The sequence below is a fragment of the Mus pahari genome, chromosome 16, assembly GCF_900095145.1.
Source record: "Mus pahari chromosome 16, PAHARI_EIJ_v1.1, whole genome shotgun sequence".
NCBI classification, from domain to species: domain Eukaryota; kingdom Metazoa; phylum Chordata; class Mammalia; order Rodentia; family Muridae; genus Mus; species Mus pahari.
Genome location: NC_034605.1, coordinates 55,298,248 through 55,325,260, shown reverse-complemented (window position 1 = coordinate 55,325,260; position 27,013 = coordinate 55,298,248). Strand labels below are relative to the sequence as shown.

General features: G+C 45.9%; 1 protein-coding gene across 3 annotated transcripts in view; it reads left to right on the top strand.

Moving 5' to 3' along the window:
• Nucleotides 1–24,972, top strand: part of Diras2 (DIRAS family GTPase 2) — a 29,742-nt gene extending 4,770 nt beyond the window's left edge. For all 3 annotated transcript variants that reach the window (XM_021215924.2, XM_029547693.1, XM_029547694.1), the window contains exon 2: nt 20,975–24,972. In XM_021215924.2, coding sequence (XP_021071583.1) covers nt 21,010–21,609 — 600 coding nt within the window. In that variant the 5' untranslated portion in view covers nt 20,975–21,009 and the 3' untranslated portion in view covers nt 21,610–24,972. The remainder of the gene's footprint in view (nt 1–20,974) is intronic.
• Nucleotides 24,973–27,013: the final 2,041 nt, after the last annotated feature.

Sequence of the window (27,013 nt, the reverse complement as noted above, 5' to 3'; positions counted from 1 at the left end):
TAAAGCAGCTTAATTTTATGCCACCAGGCAAGGTTTGTGTGAAATGTAATGCTCCACACACTTCACTCATGCAACCTGCCTGTAATTTGGAGCCAAGTCATGAGTGACAAGCAAGGGAGGGAGGGAGGAAGGGAGGGAAGGGAAGGGAAGGGAGGGAGGGAAGGAAGGAAGGGTGGGTGGGTGGGTGGGTGGGTGTCAGGGTGGTTCTGCAGGTCAGTCAGGGCTGGAGAGGCACCTCTTGATGCCATTGGGTCTCCTGGCTCGGAATTCATCATGGCGGACTTTGAAAGAGAGCAGCATTTTGTGTCAAAGGATTTCAGGCAAAAAATTCTCAAGGCTAGTTAATGTCTGGAAAGGGACTATTTTTCTTAGAAAATGGGAACACTGGAAAACTTTCCATCAGGGCACACCCACACATCTGGATACCTATAAGTCCACACTTTTACACACTGGCACACCTACATATCCATACACTTCCACACAGACATCCACATACCAGAAGTCTTACACAACCGCACACCCACAGCCATGTACACAAACACATACAACCACACAGGCATTCAAAATATCTACACACCCACACCCATGTAAACACACAAACACATTCAAAATATGTACATACCCATGCATGCACACACACACTCATAAAAGCACATACCATACTTCTTTCTTTAATGTCTCCAGAGGAGTAGGGTTCAGACATGCTTTAAAGCTCTAAGAATCCTTTGGGGATCCTTGCCTGTTATCCTGTTCGGTTTCCAGGTATTTGCATGTGTGTTTGATGCTGGGTTTGAACTCCAGGCCTCCAGCTGATTTCTTACTGTAACGGCTTTGAAACCTTTGACTTCCGTGTCAGAGTCCATGCCTCTGCATTCAGGGCAAAGCCAGGTAGACTCACTTAGCTCTCAATAGTATTCAAATCCAGCCTTTGAGAACAGTCCAGCTCAAGGCTGGACCTCCATAAGCATAAAATCACTTTCCCAGCGTGACAACCTAGCTTGGACTGCCCCACACGCATGCACCTGAGATCAGGAAGCCACATTCTTGTCTCCTCACTAGTGAAATGGTGCCCGAGAGTTAAAGAGCAGCAGTTATAACGGACCTACCTCTCTTGCTCAGTGGTTTGGCCCAAGCATCTGGCTTCTTTGTCTCGACCTTTGCCCCTCTCTCATAAGACCACTTTGGACTTCGCTGGTGGTCATTAGATACAGAAAGCGGAAGGGAAGGTGGGGAGGAGGTGACCAGCGGATACTTGTTTACTGATAGGAGCAAGGTGCACTGGTGTGCCGTGGCTCAACAACCTCAGATGAAAACAACTAACGGTGTGTTTCGAAAAGGAAGGAGAATTATTCAGCAGAGTTCTTACCCTAAGCCAGTGTCTGCGGAGAGAGACATGCTTAGCATGATTTACAGGACACATCCAAGTGTCAGCACACGGCAAGCTACATCATTCATATATGACTGCGGGTTTAGAACTGGTACTTTTATATAAATTTAATTGCAACTTTAAAAAGGATGAGCTTGGTCAGGAAGGTGCTTGTGTCACAGGCACTGGGGTCTGTGTTTGAGCCTCAGAATGCAAGTAAAAAAAAACATGCAGTGTGGTTGCATGGGCTTGCAGTCCCAGCACTGAGAAGAGACCTGGAATGCACTGAACAGCCATTCCAATCTCATAGGCCAATGGGAGACCCAGTGTCAAAGGACTGGATAGCGTCTCTGAGAGTGCTGTTTGCACAAGTGCAACTGTGCACATATTAACACACACACACACACACACCTCCACACATGCATGCACTCCAAATTTAATTAAAGTCAGTGAATGGGAAGAGGTTGTGTGTGCTCCACAGGAATCCCGCATGACCATGGTAGTCAGGTCTGCGTGAGTGCTTGCAAGCGAAGAGGACGGGTGGAATTACAGGAGAGCAGGTACGGCTGGGTGACCTAGATTTGAAAAGCTTCTAAATTACCTACATTATCATGATGACCAAGCGTGGGTTTTTGTTTTGTGTTTTGATTTTCCCAGGTGGGCTCACCTGGGAAGGCTATTCCGTTCTTTGAATGTTGGTCTGAATCCCTCCAAATACGTGTTCGGCAATTTCAGCAATTTTTCGGGAGGAGAAGTGAATCAGGGTTTTGGAACAAATATCTAAACATAATGCAAATGTAAATATGGGGGAGAATGCATAATAATCCCAGAGTAGGGAGGATTTTTCTAAACTGAGATACTAAAAAAGATTTAAGTCAGATTCATACAAATTCTGCATTTCTGCACAAATACTAGCAGCAGCATCAAAGAATAAGCTCTTTGTGACCTGTTTCAGGTGAGCCTGATTTTTTTTTTAAGTTGGGTGGGATTTGTAGCTTAGACTCATGAGAATCCCTTGAGGGTTTTGCTGGACTCTTAGTTCTAAGACTTGGAGCTGAAATATAGTTCAGTGATAGAGTCCTTGCCTCACCTGCAAGAGGCTCTGGGTTTGATTCTCACAACAGAGGGACAGACAGATAAACAGACAGACAGACAAACTCTGAGCCACTGATTCAGCAGGTCTGGTTCAAGATCTGGCTGTTGTTGACTCCCATTGGCCACGAGGCATTTGAGAGAAACTCATTGTGTACACCAGGTTGGCTTTGAACTCCCAAAGACCCACCTCAATATCTGAGCAGAAGGTGAGATCATATGGGGGTCCAGAGATTAAAAACTCCAGCTGCTTCAAACAGGTGAAAATATGGTCAGAAGTCACAGATCAGAAGCCGAGCTCTTCGCCCATCACACAGAACAGAGAATCCAACACCATTCTGTATCAGGCAAGCTGGAGACATCAGCATTTGCATCCCAAGGAGCACGTGAGGTGGGGAGAACCTGGTGGTGACGTCGGAGTGGAAAGTCCACATGTAGTGAGGTTAAGATGGATTACGTCCGTGGCTCTCCATATGCGGGTTGCGACGCCTTTGGTAACCCTCTGTCTCCAAAAGCAATTTTAAATTACAATTCCCAAGAAGAGCAAGATCTCAGTTATGAAGTATCAATGAAACAGTTTTATGATTGGGGCTCACCACAGCATGAGGAGCTGTTATTAAAGGGTTGTAGCATTACAAAGATGGAGAACCACTGGACTATGTCCTTTAACCTAGAAATTCTATGCATAAGAGATTTTTCCTCTACAGGTAGGTTTAAAACATGAGTTATTTATGCACAAAGGGCCTTATCTGAGTAAGAGACTCCCCCAAAGCAGATTTCTGTGCAGCTGAAGAGCAAACTGTCTCTCTCAGTAGGCCAGCCCTGGACCGACTGCCTGGACACTGTGTGTGTGCAGATTTTTCTAACTTCCCACCCCCAAGGTTGATCTCTCTCTCACTGTAGACCGCCGCATTGTCACCTCACCACAGCAGTAGACCTTAGTGTCTGTCCAAGCCTACCAACCTGCATGCGAAATGTTCCTTTTCTTCCCCAGTTACACACTGGAAAGAGAGTGCCCTTGGCAACCAAGTCAGAACTCACATCAAATCAGTGTGAAGCGGTGAGCCTGTCCTGAGCACAGACCAGAAGCTACTGGAGTTTTTCTGTCTTGCGTGGCTTGCATTTCTTGACAGGTGGTAGCATTGTTTCTGCATTGGTGATGTTTGAGGAGACTTCGGCAGTGATATTCAGGGAATCTTCTCTCCTGCGATTCCCATCTTTTAGAAACACCCCTAGCCTTTCCTGAGACTCCCAAATGGAAACATAAGTCAAGCTTTAGGGCAAAGGCAGCTTTCTCCACAGCCCTGACTGAGACCGGCAAAGGGACTCAGACCTAGGAACTGTAGAAACTGGCAGAAAGTATGGGCTTGGGGCTGGTAAACTGGATCCGCCGGTGAAGCTCTCATGCAAACATGAGGACCTGAGTTCAAATCCCCAGAACCCACCTAAAAGCAAGATGGTGCCACGTGCCTTTAATACCAAATGTTCCTCTGAGAAGATGGGAGAGTGGGAAAATTCCCAGAAGCTCACAGGCCAGCTAGGATAGTAGCAAAGAACATGGTTCAAACAAAGGAGAGAGACCAGACACACACAAGCAGCCTTGTTCTTTATACACATTCACACACACACACACACACACACACACACACACACACACACTAGCAGCCTTGTTCTTCTTACACATTCACACACACACACACTCCGCACAATACTATATACATATATGCATGTAGACGAGTGGTCCTCCACACTATGCACACAATGCTTTGGAACCCAGAACTTCATGCTGAGTGACTGCAGGCCTCCATTGGATTGCAAGGCTTACTGGATTTGCTGTCTGGACCATGCCTGGATATAACATTACATGACTGAAGATTCTGCAACTAGTGTCTTGTATGATAGACAGTGCCTCTCCACGATGACTTGTCTTATTCAAAGCCGACCTGATCTTCCTGGTCCTGTGTCGTCTTTCTCCTCCTCCTTGTGAGTTTATGCTCAGTTGAACTTGAGTCGAAGTACCCCGTCTTTGTTAGGCAGCAAGTCACTGCTGCTGGGAATACACAGTCTCACTTCCTTCATCCGGTGATGTGGCCACTGACGCCCTCAGACTCTTGCTGAGTATGTACGAGTAGAGAGCAGGTGTAGGTGTGTATGTATGTTTGTGTCTGTGCTGGTGGGCATGCATGTGACAGTAGGAAGTCATTCCTCAGGAGTCATATGCCTTGTTCTATGAGACAGGGTCTCCCACTGAACCTGGGATCTGTTGATTCAGTGAGGCTGGCTGGCCAGTGAGCCATAGGGCTCTGCCTGTCTTTGCCTCCCCAGTGGTGCAATTACAAGAATTCCCCACAATACCATTACACCTGCATATGTGTGTGGATTCCAGGGCTAACGCTCAGTTTCTTCAAGCCTGCACAGCATCCACTTTACCTCTTAACGACTTCACCTCTGCCCATCAATCACTACCTGCTCTTGACCTCTGCCCAGCACTGGCTGCTGCCGATGCCCCACTGTTCTCATTCTTCACTCTGCACATCCCTTGCTTCAGATCTTCTTTGTCCCTTGCAGAGTAGTCAGGATCTCTCCAAGAGATATCTTCGGCTACTCCTGAGATGTGGGTTGGGCCTTCTCTTGCTGCTGACAATAGTTCTCCCTATAGCATCAAAAAGGCTCACATTACCTTCCTGTGTAAAACTTGTGGCCTTGAATGAGATTAGACGGTGATCTTTCAACAGAGAGCCGTGCTTGGGACAGGGGACTAGCTCCGTTGTCTTGCTATGGTGGTAATGACATAGTCCCCTGATATTGTAGCTTAGGGATCACCCAGGACTCGCTCATGAGGCTGGAGAGATGGTGCTGCGATTAAAAGCATGCACTGCTCTTACAGATGACCCCAGTGTGGTTCCTAGCACTGACATGAGCAATTCACAATTGCCCATAACTCTAGTTCTAGGGGTTCCAAAGGTACTATTACTCATGTGCTCAGACATACAAATACTTTTTAAAAAAGAGGTATTAAAGGGGCTGGGGGTGGGGCACCTGGTCCACTAAAACACTTGTCACTACCACAGATTCATGAAAGATGCCAGAGCAGGGAACACAGGGGACTAAGTCAGAGCTCTGTGCCCAGGGTTGCCCACAGCCATCTGATTCATCCACCCTTCTCAGCTTGTTCCTTAGAAGCAGAGTGTAGATCCATTCATGCCCCAAACAGACTGTTTGTACACACTAGCTGTGGGCTGGCAATTCTCACCCCTTGGGGGTCCAGCAGTAGCAATGAATAGAGCAGATAGGAAGCCCATGAATAGATTTTATAAAGCAGAGGTGCAATCGAACTTCAAAGCAGGGGAACTGTGCAGGAGGCCAGTTAGGCATGTGTGCTCCAGAGAAGAGAAAGAGGAGGCCACAGGCCATCAGGGTGAGACTGGGCTGTAAAATGAGGCAGCCAGACCAGAGACATCCTCACTGAGCTGATCTGTGAGCACAAGCCTGTAACAGACCAGGATTTGAGCCCTGTGGAAGGCTAGAGAAAGAGCAGTCTGAGTAGAGGGAACAGCCAGTAGGAGAGTCCTGAGGCAGGTGCATGCTCGGTGTGTCAAGGGGCAGTGGAAGCTTGTGTGGCTGGGAAGAAGTGAGCTAGGGCACAATGGTAGAAAATGTGTGTGTGTGTGTGTGTGTGCATGCATATGTATACATGTGTGTATGTGTGGTGTGCATAGTGTGTGTAACTGTGATGTGTGTTTGTGTGTGGTGTATATGTGTAGTGTGTGTGTGTGGTATGCATAGTGTGTATATCTGTGATGTGCATATATGTGTGTATTTGTGTGTGGTGTATATGTGTTGTGTGTGTGGTGTATATGTATAGTGTATGTGTGTATGCGTGTGTGTTATGTGTATGTGGTATGTATATAGTGTTTATCTGAGTGTGTGGTGTGTGTATGTGTGTGTGGTGTGTATGTGTAGTGTATGTGTGTATGCGTTATGTGTGTGTGTTGTGTATATAGTGTGTATCTCTGTGTGTGTGTGTGGTATGTGTAAGGCAAATCATCAGCTTGTACTTTCAAGGCGACACCACGGGGGCTGGTTAAAGAGTGTAGCATAAAGAATGTTCTGGAGCCCACAGGGATTGGAGGAGCCCAAGGGCCACATGAAACTGGCTGACTGGGCAACAGCTTCTGAATGTGTGGTACTAGATCTGAGTATCGCAGAGCCAGTAGCAGCAGTGGAGAGTGACCTGCATCTGAGTTTCTCCTGAAGGTGTTGCTAATGGGGAAGACAGGAGGCTTGTGGGCATCTGGTTATAAGGAAGACTCCAGGTTGCTTGTCCTAGAGAACTGGGAGGAGTCTGTTGGAAGGAGCTGAGTGGAGGAGGACGCTGCAGGGGTGTCGGGAGTGGCTGTGTGGGAAGTTCAGCTTTGTTCCTGGAGGAGTTACGGAGCTGTGCAGACCGCGTCTGTGCAGCCCAGGGGGAAGGTCCTAGCCACAGGTCGTGAGGTCTGTGGCTGTTGGCATAGGGGTGACATTTAAGTCAAGCGAAGAGATGCCACCTGTGTGGTAGTGGAGTAGCCGTGAGCAACCAGGGCAGACACACAACTCTGGCCAGACACACAGAGCTCTTCTCACTTTCCTTCCCCTGCCTGGAGGAGCTGTTCTAAGAATGGATTGGGATTCCTGGCATCTGATGGTGGGGGCCCCTGGCTCCAGGTTTGCCCTGTACCCGCAGGGTCTTCATGTTGGATGTTTCAGCTTAAGTGGAACACTATGGCTTCCCTGTGGCAACCTGGTTGTTTCCCATTCTGTTCACAGTAAGACCTGATGGCTGACCCACTCCCCCAAGTTTCCATAGGACCTGTCTGTTCCTGTTTGTGACTTGGCGGGTTGTCTGAGTTAGGGTTTTATCACTGTGAAGAGACGTCGTGGTCACGGAGACTCCTATAAAGGAAAACATTTCATTGGGACTGGCTTACGACAGTTCAGAGGTTTTAGTCCATTGTCATCACAGGGCAGGAGGTGGGGGGACGACATGGTACTGAGAATTTTACCTCTGTATCTGCAAGTAGCAGGAAGAGGTTGCCATACTGGGCGTGGCTTGAGCATCTGAGACTCAAAGCCCGCCTCCAGTGACCACAAGGCCACACCCACTCCAACAAGGCCATACCTCCTTAATACTGCTGCTCCCTATGGGCCTACGGGGGAGGAGGCATTTTCATTCAAACCACCACACTGACCTTGTGACCTTGTAACCATGAGAGGGCTCCGCCTTGTATCCAGAGCCTGTAGTGCCAGTGTCTGTGTCTGCTGCTCTGTGCTGGACAGCTCCCATCCCCACCATAGGATGAGCGTTCTTTCTTGGAACATTGCTCAAACATCCCGCTTATCCAGTCATACTGCAAGTTTTTAAAATGGAACGGGACGCGTTGCATTGACATGTCTTAACTGTGTGGACCCGCACTGATAATAATTGGGTTTTCAAATTTTTAACTGTGCTGATAGAGTTCAAGTCTGCCGTTGTGGTTATTTGTTTATTTATTGTAAACAATTTATTTTTGTGTTTGAACTCTTGTGCATGCACAGGTCAGAGCACCGCTTTTGGGGTGTTGCTTCTCTCCTACCATGTAGGGTTAAGGAATGAAACTCAGCTCTTAGTGCTTGACCGTGGGAATGTCTATCTGCTGAGCAATCTCACTGAACCAGAAGGAAGGTGTTTGTTCATTATCCCCATCTCTCTTTCTCTTTCCTTTCTCCCTCCCTCCCTCCCTCCCTCCCTTCCTCCCTCCCTCCCTCCCTTCCTCTTCTTCCTCTTTCTTTCCTCCTGCAAGCTCCTAGGACCTTCTCTGCCAGTGTTCTTACTTAAGGTGGAATGGTGTCCTAACAAGATACTGGGGAGAAGGATTCTCAACTGCACAGACGCCCTTACCGGTGTTTGCAAACTTGAGAGCCCATGGGGGCAGTTTGCTCTTGTAGTTGCTTGAGAGAACAATGCAGATCTAAAGATGCCTCATGCCAGCCATGCAGAGGATTTATAACTGTATTTTTTTTTTTGTCTATTTCATTTTTTTTTTGTTTTGAGGCAGAGGATACAACACAGATTGGTTTTGAACTCCTGAATGTCCTACCTTCATTCCCTTAGTACCAGAATCACAGATGTGAGCTGCCACATTCTTTCTGTAACCACATTTAAACGATTTAAAAGACAGGAGTAAGCAAGATGGCTCAGAGATTAAAGGTACTTCCTGCCAGAACCTGATGCTCTAAGTCCCATCCCAAGGGCCCATAGAGTGAGGGAGAAAACTGACTCCCAAAAGTTGTCCTCTGATCCTTACATGAACACCACAGCTCTCCCGCGGCATGCACAATAAATAAATAAATATTTAAAAATACAGAGGCGGTATTGGTTTAAATAACATAGGTATAAAAATAAGGATGGAGGATTATCATTTTAACATGTGATCAAGGTCAGAATCATGTGAGCTGTCCAAATCAAAAACCTTCAAATCCAGTACTGCCTGGTTTGACAAAGCCCAGATGCGCTAGCTCCCTGTCGCTGGTGGCTACAATGCTTAAAAGCACGAGCTGGCTTGGCTTGAAGTGCTAGGCCCAACAGTCCCCACTCCTCACCGTCATTAACCCAATATAAAATTAGAGCTGGAAGAGAGGTGTGCATTTTCATTGGTCTTCTGGAGAAATTAGATTGGGGAAGCGGCTGTCAGACCAGATTAGATCTTCGCTGTTTATACCGTGTACAGACAACAGAGGAAGAGTGTCTGCTTGGCTAATATCAACATTTAACTGACATTTCTTGCTAAAGGATTAGAAGAAAAAACTTTCTGTATATGGTCTTCTATAATCTTACTGTGGGGGAAATCTTCAAAACATAAAATCTGCCACATTAACCATTTCCAAGTGCACAGCCATGTTGCTGGACAGCGCCAACACACAGATCCCACACAAACCCGTTCCATCCTGCAGGGCCCAAATTCCACTCATTCAACAGCTCCCATTAACTTAACCCTACAGCCCAGTTCAGTGTTCTGCCTCTGTGATTTTGAACATGGCCTACGTCCTCACAGATGAGACCCCAGGCTCCGTGTTTGTTTTTTCATGTTGGCGTGTGTGCAGGCACATGGGAGTGTGCACGTACTGAAGACACCATCTACCTCATGTTTTGACACTGGGTCTCCTAGTCTGGAACTCTTCAATTAGGCCAGGCTGGCTGGTTAGCAAACCCCGTGTCTCTTCTATCTCCATTTCCCCAGTGCTGGGGGGTCAGCCATCACATCTGGAATTTTTTTTTTCTAAGTGTGTCTTGGGGATGCTCCAGTGGGCCATCCCCTCAGCCTCAGCATCTTTTGGCAACTAGCTTAGCTCATCTTACACTGTCTTCTAGGTTGGTGTGTGATGCTGGAATTTCTCCCCCAACCCCGACCTGAACTGAAGGATGTACCTTCTCCTGCATAAATTCCATCTTGTTTATCATTTGCCTGTGGGATTTGAAGGGCTCCCAGTTCGCAGCTCTTGTGAATTACAGTGGCTGTGAGTTCTTGAGGGCCAACAATCTGCTGGTGGCCCATGTTCTGGGAAGTGGAGTTGCTAAATTCCCTAGTAATTCTATATTTAGCTCTCTCCAAAGAGGCGGCACCACAGTTTACCTCCGCCATCATAGCGAAAGCATTCCTGTTTTTCTACATCATTGCTATCATTTGTTACTATTCTCTCTCTCTCTCTCTCTNTCTCTCTCTCTCTCTGTGTGTGTGTGAGCGTGGGTGCCCATGGGAGTGGGGGGACAGGATGTTAAGGCTGCTTTGAGCTATCTAACTCGGACACAAGGAACTGAATTCATGTTCTTCGGAAGAGCAGCAAACACTCTTAAGTGCTGAGCCATCTCTTCAGCCCTCGCCTATTATTTTGTTTTGAATAGTTATCTTGAGTGGGTGTAAAGCAATCCTTCACTGGGCTTTGCATTTCCATGTCTAATGGCTGGCGTCAGACCCTTTAAAGCAGGTGCACTTTAGAGAAATGTCTGTGGAGATTCCTTGTTGGCGTTTCTGTTTGCTCATCTTTTGCCTTCTCGGTTGTAGATGTTCATTATTGAGGGTTCAAATCCTTCTGAGACTGTACATGGGCCCCTCTTCTCTGGATTCCCCTTCACTTTCTCAATGAAAATCCTCTACTGGGCAAAGGTTGGATGAAACCTAACTCATCTACTTATGTGGGATGGTAAGGAGTCTTAAGTGGTTCAAAACAACCTCAAAAATGGAGCATAAACTCGGAGGGTTCATACTACCATTCACAAAGTCACCCCAAAGTTACAGAAATCAAAACAATGTGGCACTAGCATATGTGGGGACCTAGGGGCCAAAGGGATAGAGATGAGAATCCAGGAACCAAGGCTCATGTTTGTTTACAGCTGACTAATAGTGTGGTGTGTGCTATGATGTGTGTGTGTGTGTGTGTNTGTGTGTGTGTGTGTGTGTGTGTGTGTGTGTGTGTGTGTGTGTGTGGTGTGGCATGGTGTGTGTGTGGTATGGTATGTGTGTGTGGCATGGTATGTGTGGTGTGTATGTGTGTGGTAGTGTGTATGTGTGGTATAGTATATATGTCTGTATGTGATTTGGTGTGGTATAGGATGTGTGTGGGTGTATGTGTGGTGTGTGGTATGTGGTGTATGGGTGTGTGTGTGGTGTGTAGTGTGTATGTGGTGTGGTATGGTGTGTGTGTGTATGGTGTGTAGTATGTGTGTGGTATGTGTGTGTGCATCTATATGAGTGCATACACATGCCCATGGAGTTTAGAAGAGAGCATCACATTCCCAGAACCTGGAATTTCAGGTGGAAGTGAGCTGCCCAGTCTGAGTGCTGGGAACTGAACTCAGGTCTTCTGGAAGGGCAACCAGCACTCTTAACCTCTGAGCCACTTTCCTAGGCCCACCCCTATTCCTACCCCACCCCCATTGTTTCATTTTTTAACAGGGCCCTATGCTATCAACCAGAAAAGGTGGGAGCGCATGAGGGTGGAATGGATGACGGTGAGACAACTGGATGTTAGGAATGAACGCTGCCTGAAGCATAGCTGGTACAGTGAGAATTAGCTCTTTGTGGATCAGCAATACCAGCTGCAACCAGAGAACCCTTAGAAGACACATGGGGAAAGATCCCCATGGCCTTGCATTTGGTGACGAAGTCTCAGATTTGGAACCCAAACTGAGCCACAGCATAGCCAACAATTCTAAAACTCCTGTCCAGTCACTTACCAGCTTGGTAAGTTTTAGGGTGGAAATGGGCCTGACCTTGTTTGCATGGGCTGCCTTGGCTCTGGTCTCTGACAGTGGGTAAGGCCCTCCAGCCAGCATCACCCATGCATCGCTGCCTTATTCCAGATGTGCAGGGTCCTGTGCCCCAGGAGCCTCTGTCCTTTGAGTTTCCTTTCCCCAGGGGTCAGAATGCTGCATTGAACACTGATAACTGGCCTTGGACCAGGAGGCAGTGTTATTATTTATGTAGCTTTTCTTGGCCTTTGCTCTTACCAACATGAAAGAAAAGAAGACAAAGAAGACCCTGCCATTGCAGCCAGGATCTTGACCATGCCCTAAGAGTATTTCACTGGCTTTTGACATCCTGCTTTCCCCCAAAGGAAGTCTTCTAGGAGCTTTGGCCAAGCTGGAGCTTATTTGTGAGCTTATTTGCCTCACAAAAGCAATTGATCTGGCCACTTAGCTCCTCCCATCCCTGGTGTCCACTCTCTCGTTCTCTCTGCCTCTCTCTGCTTGTTTCAATCCTGCAGACACGGAGCATCCTATGACTAGCATCCAACACTCTCCCGCTCCATCTGCCTCTTCTACACTTGCCCTAACATTCCCAGACAAGGGTCTCCATCACACATAAAACAACCAAAAGGAATTAGTATTTAGGAGAAAGACAAGGCTTATATGGTTGACTCTTTGATGCCCAGAGAAACTTTTCTTACCATCAAATAAACCTATTGTGTGTTATAGTCAGCTAGGAAGGTACCTGAAACATGAACCAAGCCATTGTTTATATCAAGATACTGTTTATATCAATATATCACTATCTATCTGTCTGTCTATCTATGAGAGTATAGTGTGGGCTTGGGTGGGTGTGGTGTACCACTTTTCTGGGACTAGCTCCAAAAATCTCAGCATTTGGAAGGCTGAGTTTCAGGCCAGCCTGGGCTGCACAAGACCCTCTGTCCATATTATAATATAACAAAGAATGGCTTACTTGGAAAATTCATAGAATGTGTTTTTAAATTTCCTGTGAAACCACCCCTTTTCCATGTTGTAATATCATTCATAGCCATTGTTCACTTACCTTTTATGAATAGTTCAGTTGGACTCTCAAGGGTGAAAAATTGGAAACATTTAAAGGGAACAATGAACTCGGCGTAGGATACCTTTAGTTCTGGTATACTCAGGATGCAGAAGCAAGCAGATCTCTGTGCATTTGAAGCCAGCCTGGTTTATATAGTATGCTCAGGCCAGCTACATTTCCAGACAAGGGTCTGGAAAGGCTACATAGTGAGACCCTGCCTTGAACAAGATAACAAGAAAGGGGATACTGTTACAATATAAAGTGTTATACTGAGGGCAAGTGCCATGGAAGAGCAAGGTGAACACTTCTCAGGGGTGGCGTCTGCACCCTGCAGGAGACATGAGAACCTCTGAGCTCGGGCTGTGGATGTTGTCTGCAGGGATGGAATCCAAGTTATTGCTCATTTTCAAATGCTGAATTCCTCAGGCTCTTTCATTTCAACTCCCCATCCTTGATATCCTTGTGTCCCAGAAAACACCTCTCCCAAGAATGCAAGTATAGGGTGCTCAGGCCCCTCATCTAAAATGGAGAGTGTTTGCTTAGGACCGCCACATACCTTCCTATAGACTTTCAACTGTACGCTCAATATAATGTCGATCCTGTTATACCATGTTGCTCTGGGAAGAGTAACAAATGAATGAATATGTATACTATGTATATTAAATATAGACAATCTTTTTCTTGACATCTTTGATCTGAGGTTGGTTGAATCTGAGGATGTAGACACTGTGAGGGCCTGCTGTGTAGTCTTTGTAGGCACGAGTCAGTCCTCAGGAGGTGGGCATTCAATCAAGAGAGAGGACTTGAGAATAACCATTGGAATACCACCCATATTAACCAAAATTTTGTTACAATAATGAAGTCCCTAAGGCAGGCTACTTTCTTTAGCCATGGGTCTTGAGGTGCATGGTGGAGAGGCATATCTGGCAGGCAATAGCTTTCTTGATGGTGGCATCCAGAGGTGGTGCGGGGCATAGCATATATGCACATGTGACATGGTTTCTGTCCTTATAATGCCACCAGGTTCAGTTGTATGGAGCCACCTTGTTTTCACATTTTCCCAAGTTCCCATCTAAACACTAATGTTATAATGAGTTTTTGCCCCCTCAACTCTTCCCCTCTGGGATTAAAACTTGAGGGATGCTAAAATCACACAATAGAGCCACAGCTCCATTGAAAATAATTTACCAGTCACGTCTATACCCCCATCATGCAATGTGTTCAAGGCAGCAGACAAATTGAATGAAAAGAAATTGGGAACTGAGAACAATTTAGGGGGAAAAATTTTAAATAATTCCAAATGTTGCAAACAACCAATTAATCCTCAGTCAGCAAAGTGTGATGGGGACAGGTGTCCTTTCCTGCACAGATGGTCTGTCCTGTTGTCTATTCCTGTTTGAAGTCCTGTCCGTGGTGTCCATAGACAGGGGCTGGAAGAAACCCAAAGACAAAGAATGGAATGCTAACTTTAAGCTTTAGAACAAATGGCAAATAGCTTTAGAGGATTTAAATACTGGGATCTATCTAATTCTACCTATCATCTATCTTCTATCTGTCTGTCTATCATCTATCTATCTATCATCAATTTACCTTCTGTTTATCTGTCTATCATCTATCTATCATCAATTTACCTTTTATCTGTCTATCATCTATCTATCTATCTATCTATCTATCTATCTATCTATCTATCTATCTTCTTTCTGTCTGTCTATCTGTCTACCCATCTATCATCCCTCCCTGCCTCTGGTCCTTTCTCTGAATAAAGACAACCCTGCCACATGCACTGGACTCTGAGGCTTCCTGGATCCTTCCAGATGGTTTATCCAACACTGAATGTACACAGTATTTCCCATTCCTCTAAGCCCTGTATGACTCTGTCCTCTCTTATCTTGTTCCTTAGTTGCCACATTTCTTTAACGAGAGCTCTACGTTCCTCATTCCTCGTCTGGTCTATAACTGTCTTGTACTCACTACTCCCATGCTTCCTGGCATGACGTCCGTTCTCATTCCCCAACTCCCCCTGTCACTTCCACCAGCGCATCTCTTGAGTGAGGCTGGCTATGTCTCCAGTGAACTCCCAGTTTTCTAAAGCCAAACCTTTGCTGTCTGTCTTTCATAGCACAGCCAGCCTTCAACCTGAGAGTCAGATGACGGATTCTTCTGGATTCCTTAGAATTTTATGAATCGCTTTAAAACTCTGGATTTCAATTCTATGCTAATTCTAAGTGTATAAAAATGTTATTGGGAATGATCTAGATAACCACCTTATGTAATGGCACAGCGTTAGCGTCAGTTCCACTCCGCCTCCCTTCCCCCTCCCCTGCCCCCCCCCCCATGTCAAGATGTTCCACTTTCCTAGTCCCCAGCAGGCAACTGTCAGGTTTAATCAAGCTGTGGTCTGCTCATTCTCTCTAGCTCTTCTGCTTACCCTGGGAATGCATTTACTCTGCATGTGGCTTCTCACAGCGGGCTCTTCTGTTGTGAGTGGAAGGCCAGTCCCATTATCTATTAGGAACACAATCTAACCTGTTGTATTTCACGTGTTACTTTCCCAAAGGGCTCATTTCTGTTCCCTTGGGTCTAGGAGTCAGTTTTAGAGCCAGCAGACACCGGATTCCACTCAGATGATTACTACTTCCATCAGCGTTTTTCTTAAGTAACAACTTTACGGAGATATAATTCACCCAATTAAAATAATTAAACCATATGATTTGGTGCTTCTGGCCCCATCAACCATCGTCAATGGTAGGGGATTTACCCATACCTGACCAACCACCTCTCAACCCTCAGTGTCTTCTCATCTCATCCCAGGGCAACCACAAATAAACTTTCTCTCCCTCTGTCAGTGCTGTAACAAACACCAGAGGCTATCAACTTAGGAAGGGAAAAAAAAAATGTTGTTTTGGTTCACAAGTTTTAGGAGATTCCTCCAATGACCGGTTGATAAACCCCTGGTTTGAGCCTGGGTGATGTTTCATGGTAGGAGTGTGTGTCAGAGCAAAAGAGAAAGGTGGAACAGATCACAGATCCTCAGCCTCCCCTGAGCATTTCACTAGACCCCACTTCTTAAAGGTTCCACAGCCTGTAGTACGTAGCTCCGTAGAAGATGGGCACGAATCTGACACAGGCTTTTGCTTTGTGTTTGTGTCTAAATTTCCTTTGCTGAATACAAGCTGGGAAGGGCAGAGCCAGTACCTCATCTTTTTCCCATTCTCAGGGAGGCACATTTAGTCTCTACCCTTAATATCACCCACACTGAGATTTTCACAATGCACCCTTTGTCTAAGAAATTTTCCCTTTATTACTTGTATGTGTGTGTGCGCGTGTGCATGTGCATGTGTGCTAGGCTTTCTGTGACACATACGTGGTGGTAATTCTTGACAGGAGTCAGGTCTGACTTCCACCTTGTAGACCCCAGGGATTGAACAAGCCATCAGGTTTAAGAGCAGTCACCTTTCCCTGCTAAGCCATCAGGCACCATTACATCATTTAATTTTCAAGTACGAAGTAATTTGTAGTTTTGCTATAAACCCCACTTGGGTAAGGCATATGATCTCTTTGTATGTCAAGAGTTTCATGTACCTAGTATCTGGTTGAGAATTTTTCTATCTATCATCAAGAGATGCTGGTATATAGTTTTCTTGGGACATATGTCTGGCTTTAGTATCATAGTATATAATGTGAAACTCAAGAAAGAACAAAGAATAGTGTTTCTTCTCTAACTTTTCGGGGTAAAATTTAATGAAGAATTGATACCGTTTGGTTTTTAAGGGTTTGTGGAACTCACTGCTAAAGCTGACTAGTCCTGGTTTTTTGTTTCTTTGGTTTTTAGGGTATTTTGTAGGTAGCTTCTGGCTACTGGTTTAATACTTTAGGATCCTCATGGTTTTTATTTTTAGTTTTTGAGTCCATTTAGCCAACTTTCATTTTCTTCGTTTATATTATCTGTCCTGTTGTCACATGGGAGACCAGGAGCCCTTCATATTCCTTATAGTCTTTATTTTTATAAGGCCAGTCATTCTGTCTCCCATTTACTTCTGATTGTAGTCATTTGAGCGTCCCCACCTATTTGTGTAGCTATGTTAGCTAAAGAGAAATCAATTTCTTTTATTTTTTTTTAAAGATTTATTTATTTATTATATGTAAGTACACTGTAGCTGTCTTCAGACACTCCAGAAGAGGGAGTCAGATCTTGTTACGGATGGTTGTGAGCCACCATGTGGTTGCTGGGATTTGAACTCTGTACCTTTGGAAGAGCAGTCGGGTGCTCTTACCCACTGAGCCATCTCACCAGCCCGAGAAATCAATTTCTTACATGGGAAATGAACCAATTTGAGGGATTTTTCTTTGTTTTTTGGATTCTCTATTCTTTATTCAGTTCCACCATAAATCTGTGGCCCACCTCTGCCCTCCCTGCCTCCACATTCACCTTGCTAGAATTCACACAGTTCTTCACACCAACCTCCTGCCCCCCATGCCAAAGGACACAAATGGCCTGTTTTTTTTTTTTTTTTTCTCACATTTTCTGCTTTCCATATGGCCCTGCCTTGGGACCAACAAGCCTTTCATCCACTTGCCATCTGGCCAACCCCAGTTGTCCATGAGATGTTCCCTGGGCTCCAGACAGAGTCCTATGCCCCAGTGGATCCTCTTGCCTTCTGTAATTATGTAACAGCATATGCTGTGTGGGCCATACTGGATAATTCTTGTGTTTGGGGGGCCCTAGACTGCTCTAGGCTTCTTTTGGGTAAACACTGAATTTGCAGGATCTATTGGGAGTATTTTATGGGCATGAAATTGAACATGGGGCTATGCCCACCTCTCTTCCATTGAGCTTCACGTCATACTTCACACCCTTTGAGTACACGCTGTCTCAGGTCCTTGCAGACACAGTAGCTTCTTGGACTCTCACTAACCTGGACTCTAGCCAAAACAAAGTAGATATATCTTTAGATAGATAAACGCTGGTAACCATGGATACTAGTATGGTTATTTAGTACTGCTTCTTGGGCTGGTTGAATTATGAAGAGAGTGCAACATAAGGCCCCATGTGCCAGCAAATTCTTCAAACTCTTGTGGTGTGGACCAAGAGCTCTGGTGGCAACACTAAGGTCCAGATTTAATGACATGTTACCGTATAGCTGGGTCCTTCCATTCAAGCTGGAGCTCTGTAGTTATAACAGTAGCCAAGAGTGCATGAGAACATAACCCTCCCAACAGTGAGGGACTCCCACACTGAGGCTGGAAAGGGACATTTCAAATCAGATTCCAGATGCCATTGCTTTTGTTTTGAAATCTAAATTTCAGGACATTTTGTCAAAATGCTGCATGCCTAGATTGGTTTTAATTATCTCATAACCATCTAATAGACTTAATCAAACTCCTGAGCAGACTTCCATTAATTAATGGTCTGACATCTTCCTGTTCTATTTTAGTACTGATGTTTAGTTAGTTGTTTGGTAAGCCACAGTATATTCCATAAAAACTGGCAACTTAATCGAATCAGTTATGTCTTAGTTAGGATTTCATTGCTGTGAACAGACACCATGACCAAGGCAACTCTTAAAAGGACAACATTTAATTGGGGCTGGCTTACAGGTTCAGAGGTTCAGTCCATTATCATCAAGGTGGGAACATGGCAGCATCCAGGCAGGCCTGGGGCTAGAGGAGCTGAGAGTTCTACCACTTGTTCCAAAGCAAACAGGAGAAGACTGACTCCCAGGCAGCGAGGGCAAGGTCTTAAGGCCCATGCTCACAGTGATATATGTCCTCCAACAATGCTACACCTTCTAATGTGCCACTCCCTGGGCCAAGCATATTCAAACCACCACTAGTTGTTTGGTATTATCTAGCACATTCCGGAACACAGAAAACTTAGCTGACTTACCATGTAAGCAGATGTGCAGGACATAGAGGATCATTAAAAGCCTGAGATTCATGTTCCCTGGAACAAACCCATTTCCTGCCTCTACTTACTTACAGCTGATAGCTTTTTACTGGACTCTGAAAGTTATCTTGGTCAGCCATGTTTGCTATTGTCCCACAGTGACTCAAAAACTCAGAAAGCGAAGTGTTAGCACGCTGTTCACCTGCGAGGAAACAATGGGCGCCATGCTTCACACGCTCACATCTAATGTCAATTTTAGTTTTAAAATGTGGGCGTGGCTTAGTTTTCCCTGCTTTTGTGTAAGGGGTGCCTTTCTTTGTCTAAGAAGGTACAGAGGAAAGATATTTGATGGTTTGTCAATGAAGAGAGGACATTTAACCTATTTTGCTTCTCATTAGGCGCTTTTGATGATGCTTGCGTGTCTAGGTGTGGGTATGCGCCTGTGATTGCAAAAACCCATGGACTCAAAAGGAGGGTTCCCTGGAGTTGGAGTTATGGGGAATTGATGTGGGTGCTGAGAACCATGCTTGGGTCCTCTGCAGGAACAGAACATGCTTTTAATTACCAAGCCGTTTCTCTAGCTCCAGAGAAAGTATATTTACACATCTTTTATGCTCGAGGGCAATGCTTGCAGTGAGCAGAGATCTCACTGGAATCGATCTTAGTGACAGTTAATACGTACCTGGTATCGTGCTGTACTCATAATGGCGGCACTTAGGACTTTAAAAAAAATAAAGCATATACTTGTTTTAGAGTCCGTGACTGAAACCTGCAAACTTCTTAGTGAGCACTTCAGTCTTCCTTCCCAGAAGACACAGTCTACACTACGTGTTGGCTGACGCCCAGGACAAGGTGGCCAGGCCTGCCTTGTGGCAGCCTGCGGGTGGCCATGATGTCTCTCCATGGTATATGATGCTGGGGACATAGGATTCCTTGTCCCTTGTTTCCAGTGTGGTCACAATGATAATGACACCAACTTCTCTAAAAGGTAGAGGATTTCATGGGCTGATAGCAACATTCGGTACTCTCAACGCTGTGTACTGGGAGCAGAAACATTCAGTATACTCAATGCCACACTCTGGGAGCCTCACTTTGCTTAGTTATTCCTCTCAGAATGTAAAAAGACAGCAAACCAGGTGTGTGTCTGTCTGTCTGCCTGTGTGAGATGCATGTGTGTGTCTGTGTAATGTATGCACTGTGTACATACATGTACACATGTGTGTTAGAGTGTACACGCACATATGTGCGCATTCACAGGATGGCCAGAGTTAGACATTAGGTATCTTCTTCTTTTGCTCACCAATCACTTGTTTATAATTTAAATCTATTATTTGAGAACTCCATATATGTATACAATGTATTATAGTTATGTATCCCCCCTCCAACTCCCCTGAATGCTGCCCCACTTCCTGTTTCCAACTTCATGCTCCCATTTTTTTTCAATCTCTTGAATTCAATTTATTTTACATATATACATATGAGTGCAGGCCCATCAACAACTGGAGCATGTCTCTCTCTCTCTCTCTCTCTCTCTCTCTCTCTCTCTCTCTCTCTCTCTTTTCCTTTCTCTTTGTTTCCTTTCTTCCCTTTTCATTTCTCCTTCCCTTTGTTTATTTGATTCCTCCCTCCCTCCCTCCCTTTTCTGACAATGTCTCACTGAATCTGGAGCTCACACACTCGGCTAGGCGAGCTCTTCAGTGGGCTTCACGGATCCTCTAGCCTTCACTACCACCCCACCCTGTGCTGGGGTTCCAGGTGTATGTCACTATGCCTGGCTTTTCCATGGGGCCTGAGGATCTGAGTTCGGGGTCTCATGTTTGAGCACTAAGCCATCACTACCACACTGTGTTCTTGGGCCCAGCATATTGTGCATGCAGTGTTACAGGTGATGCTGCGAGGACTTTGTACACTGAGGCATGTGGCATGTATGACGATTCCTCGTCACCCATGGTCTGCCTTCATTCTATGTATCTTAGGCTGGCTCTTTATCTCCTTCCTGGGCAAAAGGCCTGTATGTTAGCAGACATGCTCAGAGTCAAGAGTCAAGGTCAATAGGGAAGAGCGGACCAACTTCAGTTAGCTACAAAGTAGACCTACTGCTTTAAGGGAAACTGAGGACTAGTCAAGAGAATTTGGGTTTTGAATTGTGGAAGTAGCTAAATGTAATCGGGAAATATTTTTTAGGTAGAGATAGTGAACACAAACTTAATCACTTCATTTTTTTTTTTTTTGTTTTTTTTTTCAAAAGAAGGCAAAACCCATTTTCAAATTAACTCTCCCGATGTCTGCTTCCTCTGCTAGGTATCTCCTGGTCAGTAGTGGAGTTCTGAAGCAACATGCCGGAACAGAGCAACGACTACCGGGTGGCGGTATTTGGGGCAGGTGGTGTTGGCAAGAGCTCCCTCGTTTTGAGGTTTGTGAAAGGGACCTTCAGGGAGAGCTACATCCCAACCGTGGAAGACACCTACCGGCAGGTGATCAGTTGTGACAAGAGCATATGCACGCTGCAGATCACCGACACCACCGGGAGCCACCAGTTTCCGGCCATGCAGCGGCTGTCCATCTCCAAAGGCCACGCCTTCATCCTGGTCTACTCCATCACCAGCCGGCAGTCCCTGGAGGAACTCAAGCCCATCTATGAGCAGATCTGCGAGATCAAGGGGGATGTGGAGAGCATCCCCATCATGCTGGTGGGTAACAAGTGTGATGAGAGCCCCAACCGCGAGGTCCAGAGCAGCGAGGCAGAGGCCCTAGCCCGCACGTGGAAGTGCGCCTTCATGGAGACGTCCGCCAAGCTCAACCACAACGTCAAGGAACTCTTTCAGGAACTCCTCAACCTGGAGAAGCGCAGGACCGTGAGCCTCCAGATCGACGGCAAGAAGAGCAAGCAGCAGAAGAGGAAGGAGAAGCTCAAGGGCAAGTGCGTGGTCATGTGAGAGGCCTTCGTGCAGGAGCTGCTACTCTCAGGGCCTCTCTCTTCCTCCCCTCTGTGAACCCCCACTGTCGTCAGGGCAGCATGTCCGATGCCCGTGTGTTAAAACATTGCATTTGGCTGCGACATACCCTGCAATGTCCTTCAGAGGCATTCCACACACCCCACTAGCCCAACCCCCTCAGGAGATGCAGAACCTGGGATGCTCTTAGCATCCCAGGAAGCCAAGGCCAGTCCTGAGTGGGCTTTAGCCATTTGGAGATGAGGGGACTCTGAGCTGTGGACACAGGAGCAACTGAGAGTACTGTGTGATGCATGTGCGTGTGACAGCAGGTTAGACTGTGGCTACCGGTACCATCCTGCATCAGGCAGCTTAGATCAGAAGTCACTAATGTCTTTGGGGGAGGAGCAGGTAGGCAGTCAAAGGGGGTGAGAAACCAGTGGGTCCAACATGGACCTACGGATCCCAGTGGTTCCCGTGAGTGGATTTTTAGTGGGATTAAAGACAAAATACCATAACCCCTTTCTAAGTGATACTCGAGCTATTCCTACTGACACACACTAAGGGGTTGCCCCCCCTCTTCCTCAAAGCCTTCTTAGTAAGCACCGTGTCAGTCTGTTAGGAGTACACACTTCACATGTAATGTCAAGGCCACTTGCGGCATGATGCTGTGTCAGCACTTCTTCAGTTTTTGAGTCAGGACATTGTGACATCATGTAAACATCGCAATAACGCCCCTGTGTGTGTGTATGTGTGTGTGTGTAGGTATGTGTGTAAGTATGTGTGTATGTATGTGTGTGTATATGTATGTGTGTGTATGTGTGTATGTGTATATGTGTGTGTGTCCTCTATACTTTGAGGGTTCTAGAGACGTGAACTAACTTTCTTCTGACCTTCGAGGGTTGCCACTTCTTCCAGCCCTCCAATTTTTAAATAAAAGGAAATAAAGTAGGTATGTTTTTAGACTTCCTCTTCCCCTCCCACAAGATGGTTTTCCTGTCTTAACTAACTCCACGTGTACCCAGCTGGGAACCAGCCAAGCAAGAGCGTCTAATAACCAGAAGCACATCCATTTTTTTCTAACTGACACGAGCATGTAGATGCTACGCATTGCACCTTAATGAAATACTTTGAAACAGACGTCGTTCACTGTGTTTTTAACGATTTATCTACATCAGAAGTAGATTGCTAGAAAATACATCTAATTCGTAGTAAATCTTCTCCTTGTTCCTTGCTGAATGCCCTTAAGAGTTCCTCAGTGCAGCGTGCACCCCAGAAGCAATCCTCTCCTAAGGACTTTTGAGTGCACCCCGTATTCTTCAGAAGGAATCATAGCTACTGCTTGAGGGATCAGTGGCCACGGTGGCTGCAGATAGGTTGGGCGAGGGATCAGCGGCCACAGTGGCTGCAGATAGGTTGGGCGAATCTCTCTTTCCTGGGTACAGTGCCCATGGCTTAGTGTAATTTGCCTGCCATCCTGGAGTCTGGCTGGGTTTTGATTCTTGGAAATTCTTACTTCCATAGTCAATGATAAGACACATGCTGGTCTTGGGTGCCAGCTCGACCATTCTCTAAGCCATCTTACCACCGACCAGTCCGCGGGTAGAGGAGGCTCTATGCAGTACTCTCATGGCCAGCGGGCAGAGGTCCCGATGCTGGGGTGTTTTGGTAGCCCTCTTGCTCCACCAAAGCCTCCAAAGCACACTGTGTTCAAACACTCTTGCTTCCTTAAGACCTCTATAATTCAGTCCCCTCATCTGGTCTAGCCCTCTTTGCTCTGTCAATCATAACTCACCCTGGTGATGTGCTGAGTGCCAGGGAGTTCCCTCAGAAAACCGTATCGCCTCAGCGATCTTACCATCTCCTTAGACTTCTAGAACCAAACCCTTGGGGTTACCTGGGCAAGCAGCCACACTGAGAAATGAGGAAGCCCAGGAACCAAGCAAGAAGAGCCTGGAGCCCTTGTACCCCGCCCAGGGCCACTCTGAGTCTCTTCTATCTTCCCCATTTGTTCCCAATGGCCATTCTTTATCACACTGAGATGGAGTTGTGGAATTTTCTTGAATGTCTTCAATTTGTTCCATTTCTCCTCTCGGAGAAAACATATCACCTTGTCATTTAGATTTGGGGAACAGCAAGGGAAAGACCATGGCCCTGTGGATGATGTGGCACATACATTATCTACACATCATATAGGATATATACATTTGTGGCGATCCCTTTGCAGTAAAATCCTGTCTGTCCTACCAACTGTCACCATGCTTTAGACAAGAGCATTGTGCTCCATGCTTCTCTGTTTCCAGTGACCACACATCAGGGTTCTTTCAGCCCTGTGTGTCAGTTTCCATATTCCTAAGTGTTTCAGTCTTCATTGACACAAGGATCTTGCTACAGCTCCATCCAGTCTTTGCTCCTCTCTATGCTGTCTGTGAGTTTAGAGGTTGGTGAAGCCTCCCTCCTTGGTCTTCATTCTGACACTATGTTCTATAGATTGATCTGAACACTGGGTAGCTATCTTAATATCGCCTTTGGCAAACTTCCCTCTGGCTCAGGGGCTGAGGACACAGTACTATTAGGCCAGTGGCTTTCAGCTTTGCTTTGGTCCCAGCCCAAGTCATGAAGCTGAGACTTTTGGTAATATCCTACATTGCACATGGGACTGGAAACTTCTGACCCAGCCTCAGCTCATTATAAAACTTGAAATATTGCTTTGAAGAAGGCACTCTGGGGTTAAGCACGGGACTCTATGAGCTCCCTAATCCCCACTGGTCCCCTCTCCATTCAGTGACAAGCCATGGGCACGCATCCAATGCATCAAGTCCAACACAAGAGCAATATCCAATTGTCCACTAGATCTAAAATTATATATATATATTATGTAATTTATCTTCCTGCACTTTTGAAGCATAAAGTAGTAAATTGTACATATATATCTCTATATATCAATATGCTAGTATATTGGTTTCACTCTTTGTAACATTCTTTGTAGAAGAAGATGTACTAAATATTTTAAAATTGCTCTGTGTTATTCCACCCTACCCCAAGTTTGTAACGTGTTGCTCCTACTCAAGCTGTTTGGAAATACCCAAAGCCAAAGGGGCATATGGAACTCCTACAGGAAGGACACCTCCTGGGATTCAGTAGCCCACAAAGACCTTGTGTCAATCAAGTATCTGTGATCAAATAGAGTGATCATTGGCATGTGAGACACCAGCACATGCTTCCACTTCAGCCCTTGCTGTTCCGGTTCCATTTCTGGGTATGTCAGACATAGTCCGTGGTTACAAGGATCACCTTGTACAAGGTTCTAGCTGCAGTGATGGCCCCAGTCCACGGAACCAGTTACAATAAAGCTCAGTTACAGCACCCTGACTGGAGTTTGGTTTTTTTGTTTTGTTTTGTGTATGTGTGTGCGTGTGTGTATGTGTGTTGGGGGGGTGGGTGTGCATGAGCCTGTGGAGGTCAGAGGTTAACATCAGGTGTCATGTCTCAGGAGCCAACTATTTTGTTGTTGTCACTGTCATCGTTGTCATTGTTGTTTTGAGACAGTGTATCACTGGGACATGGGGATTGCTGATTGTACTAGTGTGGCTGGCTAGAGAGCCCCAAGGATCATCCTATGTCCCTTGCCCTGTTATTCAGGCCCAACTTTTTAAACAACAATGAAAAAAACTATGGACTCTGGGTTCAGAATCAGGGTCTCATGTTTGCATAACATCCATATTAACAGGAAGCTATCCCTTCTGCCTCAGGGCCTCTTAAATACACACACACACACACACACACAAACACACACACACATATATAAATGAAAACAGAAGATAATGTTTTCAAGTCTAAATTGATGAGTTTCTAATGCTAGAGAATGATATATATATATGTATATATATATACATATATATATATATATGACATATACATACATATACAGATTATATATTAGCAGATATATATTTTGCTCAAGCCGCACACATACTGTGGCATGACAGAGGGCTACAGAGAGTCAGGTTACCCCATGCATGTCTGGGTTTTTATGTGGCTGGCTGAAGATCTGAATTCAGGTCTTTGCACTTTGCTGATTGAGTCATCTGCCCAGTCCTGCACTTCAGATGTTTAAGACTTGATCTGGCTGCCATGGGTGTGGACCTGCTGCTCTGCCAGCAGCAGCCACATGGCCTTGGAGGATCGCAGGTTCTGAGCCTGTCTTGGACAGTAACAAGCTCCCTTGGAGGGTTCCTGGGCGGAAATGGGGACTTGACGCCTCAGACACAGGGGAGGGAGAAGGGCAGTAAGACACCGGCTAATCAGCAAGGAAGCCAGTTCTGTTCACTTGCTCCCTTCAGGTGACTAAATAAGGACAAACCCCTAGCAATTGCTTCTGGGCTTGGGTCCTGCCACCTCTCCATTCTTCTTACTCCACAGACTGTGAAATAAAATGTACTAAAAAACAAAACAAAACAAAACAAAACAAAAAACAAAAAAAGCAAACAAAAAACAAAAAACCAGGAAACAGACCAGAAATGGTAGTCCTGACTCTGCCGCTGATCAAGCAACTGTGCTTGGCTTCTACTCTGCACTTCTGAAGAACGGGGCTTGCCAGCATCTGCAGGGTGTGGGCACGAGGTTCATTTAATGCTATACCCCAAACGCTAGGTGCTGGCTTGCCACAGCTGAGCCTTCAGTGGAAGCAAGCAGAATTCTGCTGAGGGCTACATATGATAGGGAAGGTCTGCACTGCAGAATTTGTTCTGTGCAAATACAAAGGTGCAGAAACTTTCCCATTTTAGAAGTCCTTTGAACAGCTTTCTGGCCATGCTGTCTGCACACCATGCCTTCCAGTTCCTGTCTGGCTTTCAACCCGCCCTCCCCATTTCATAATCAACGATGCTTTATCCAGCCTTTCCTGTCTATGAGCGGGTCCCATTGGTTTCCCCAGAGTGTAAGGATATGCTGGTTGCTATTTCTCAGACTTCCCTGAGCAGATGAAGTGTTACAAAGGGATCAAGACTCAGGAGCATCCCATCCCAGCAGCAAGAGATGTCCTTCCAGTCTTAATTATATAAGATGCATGCGCGCGTACACACACACACACACACACACACACGTACACATGTCTGACAGCATGGAGGTTCATGTATCCCTAGATGGCAAGACACTATTTTCACACTAGTCATCTCCAAACAAAATGTTTTAATGGAAAAGTTTTCCTGCTAGAGCTTAATTAAGCCAACTAAGGACTTAGATTCGCCAGAACACTCAGAGAATTGAAGACTCCTCTTAATTGAGATTTTTTTTTCCTAATCATCTTTGAGTAAATGAGCCTTGCAATGTGTTTGGAGCAGGGCTGCTGATTCCTGTTGGAGGTAGTACAGCCTTTTCAGGGAAGGAGGGAGGGAGGGAGGGAGGG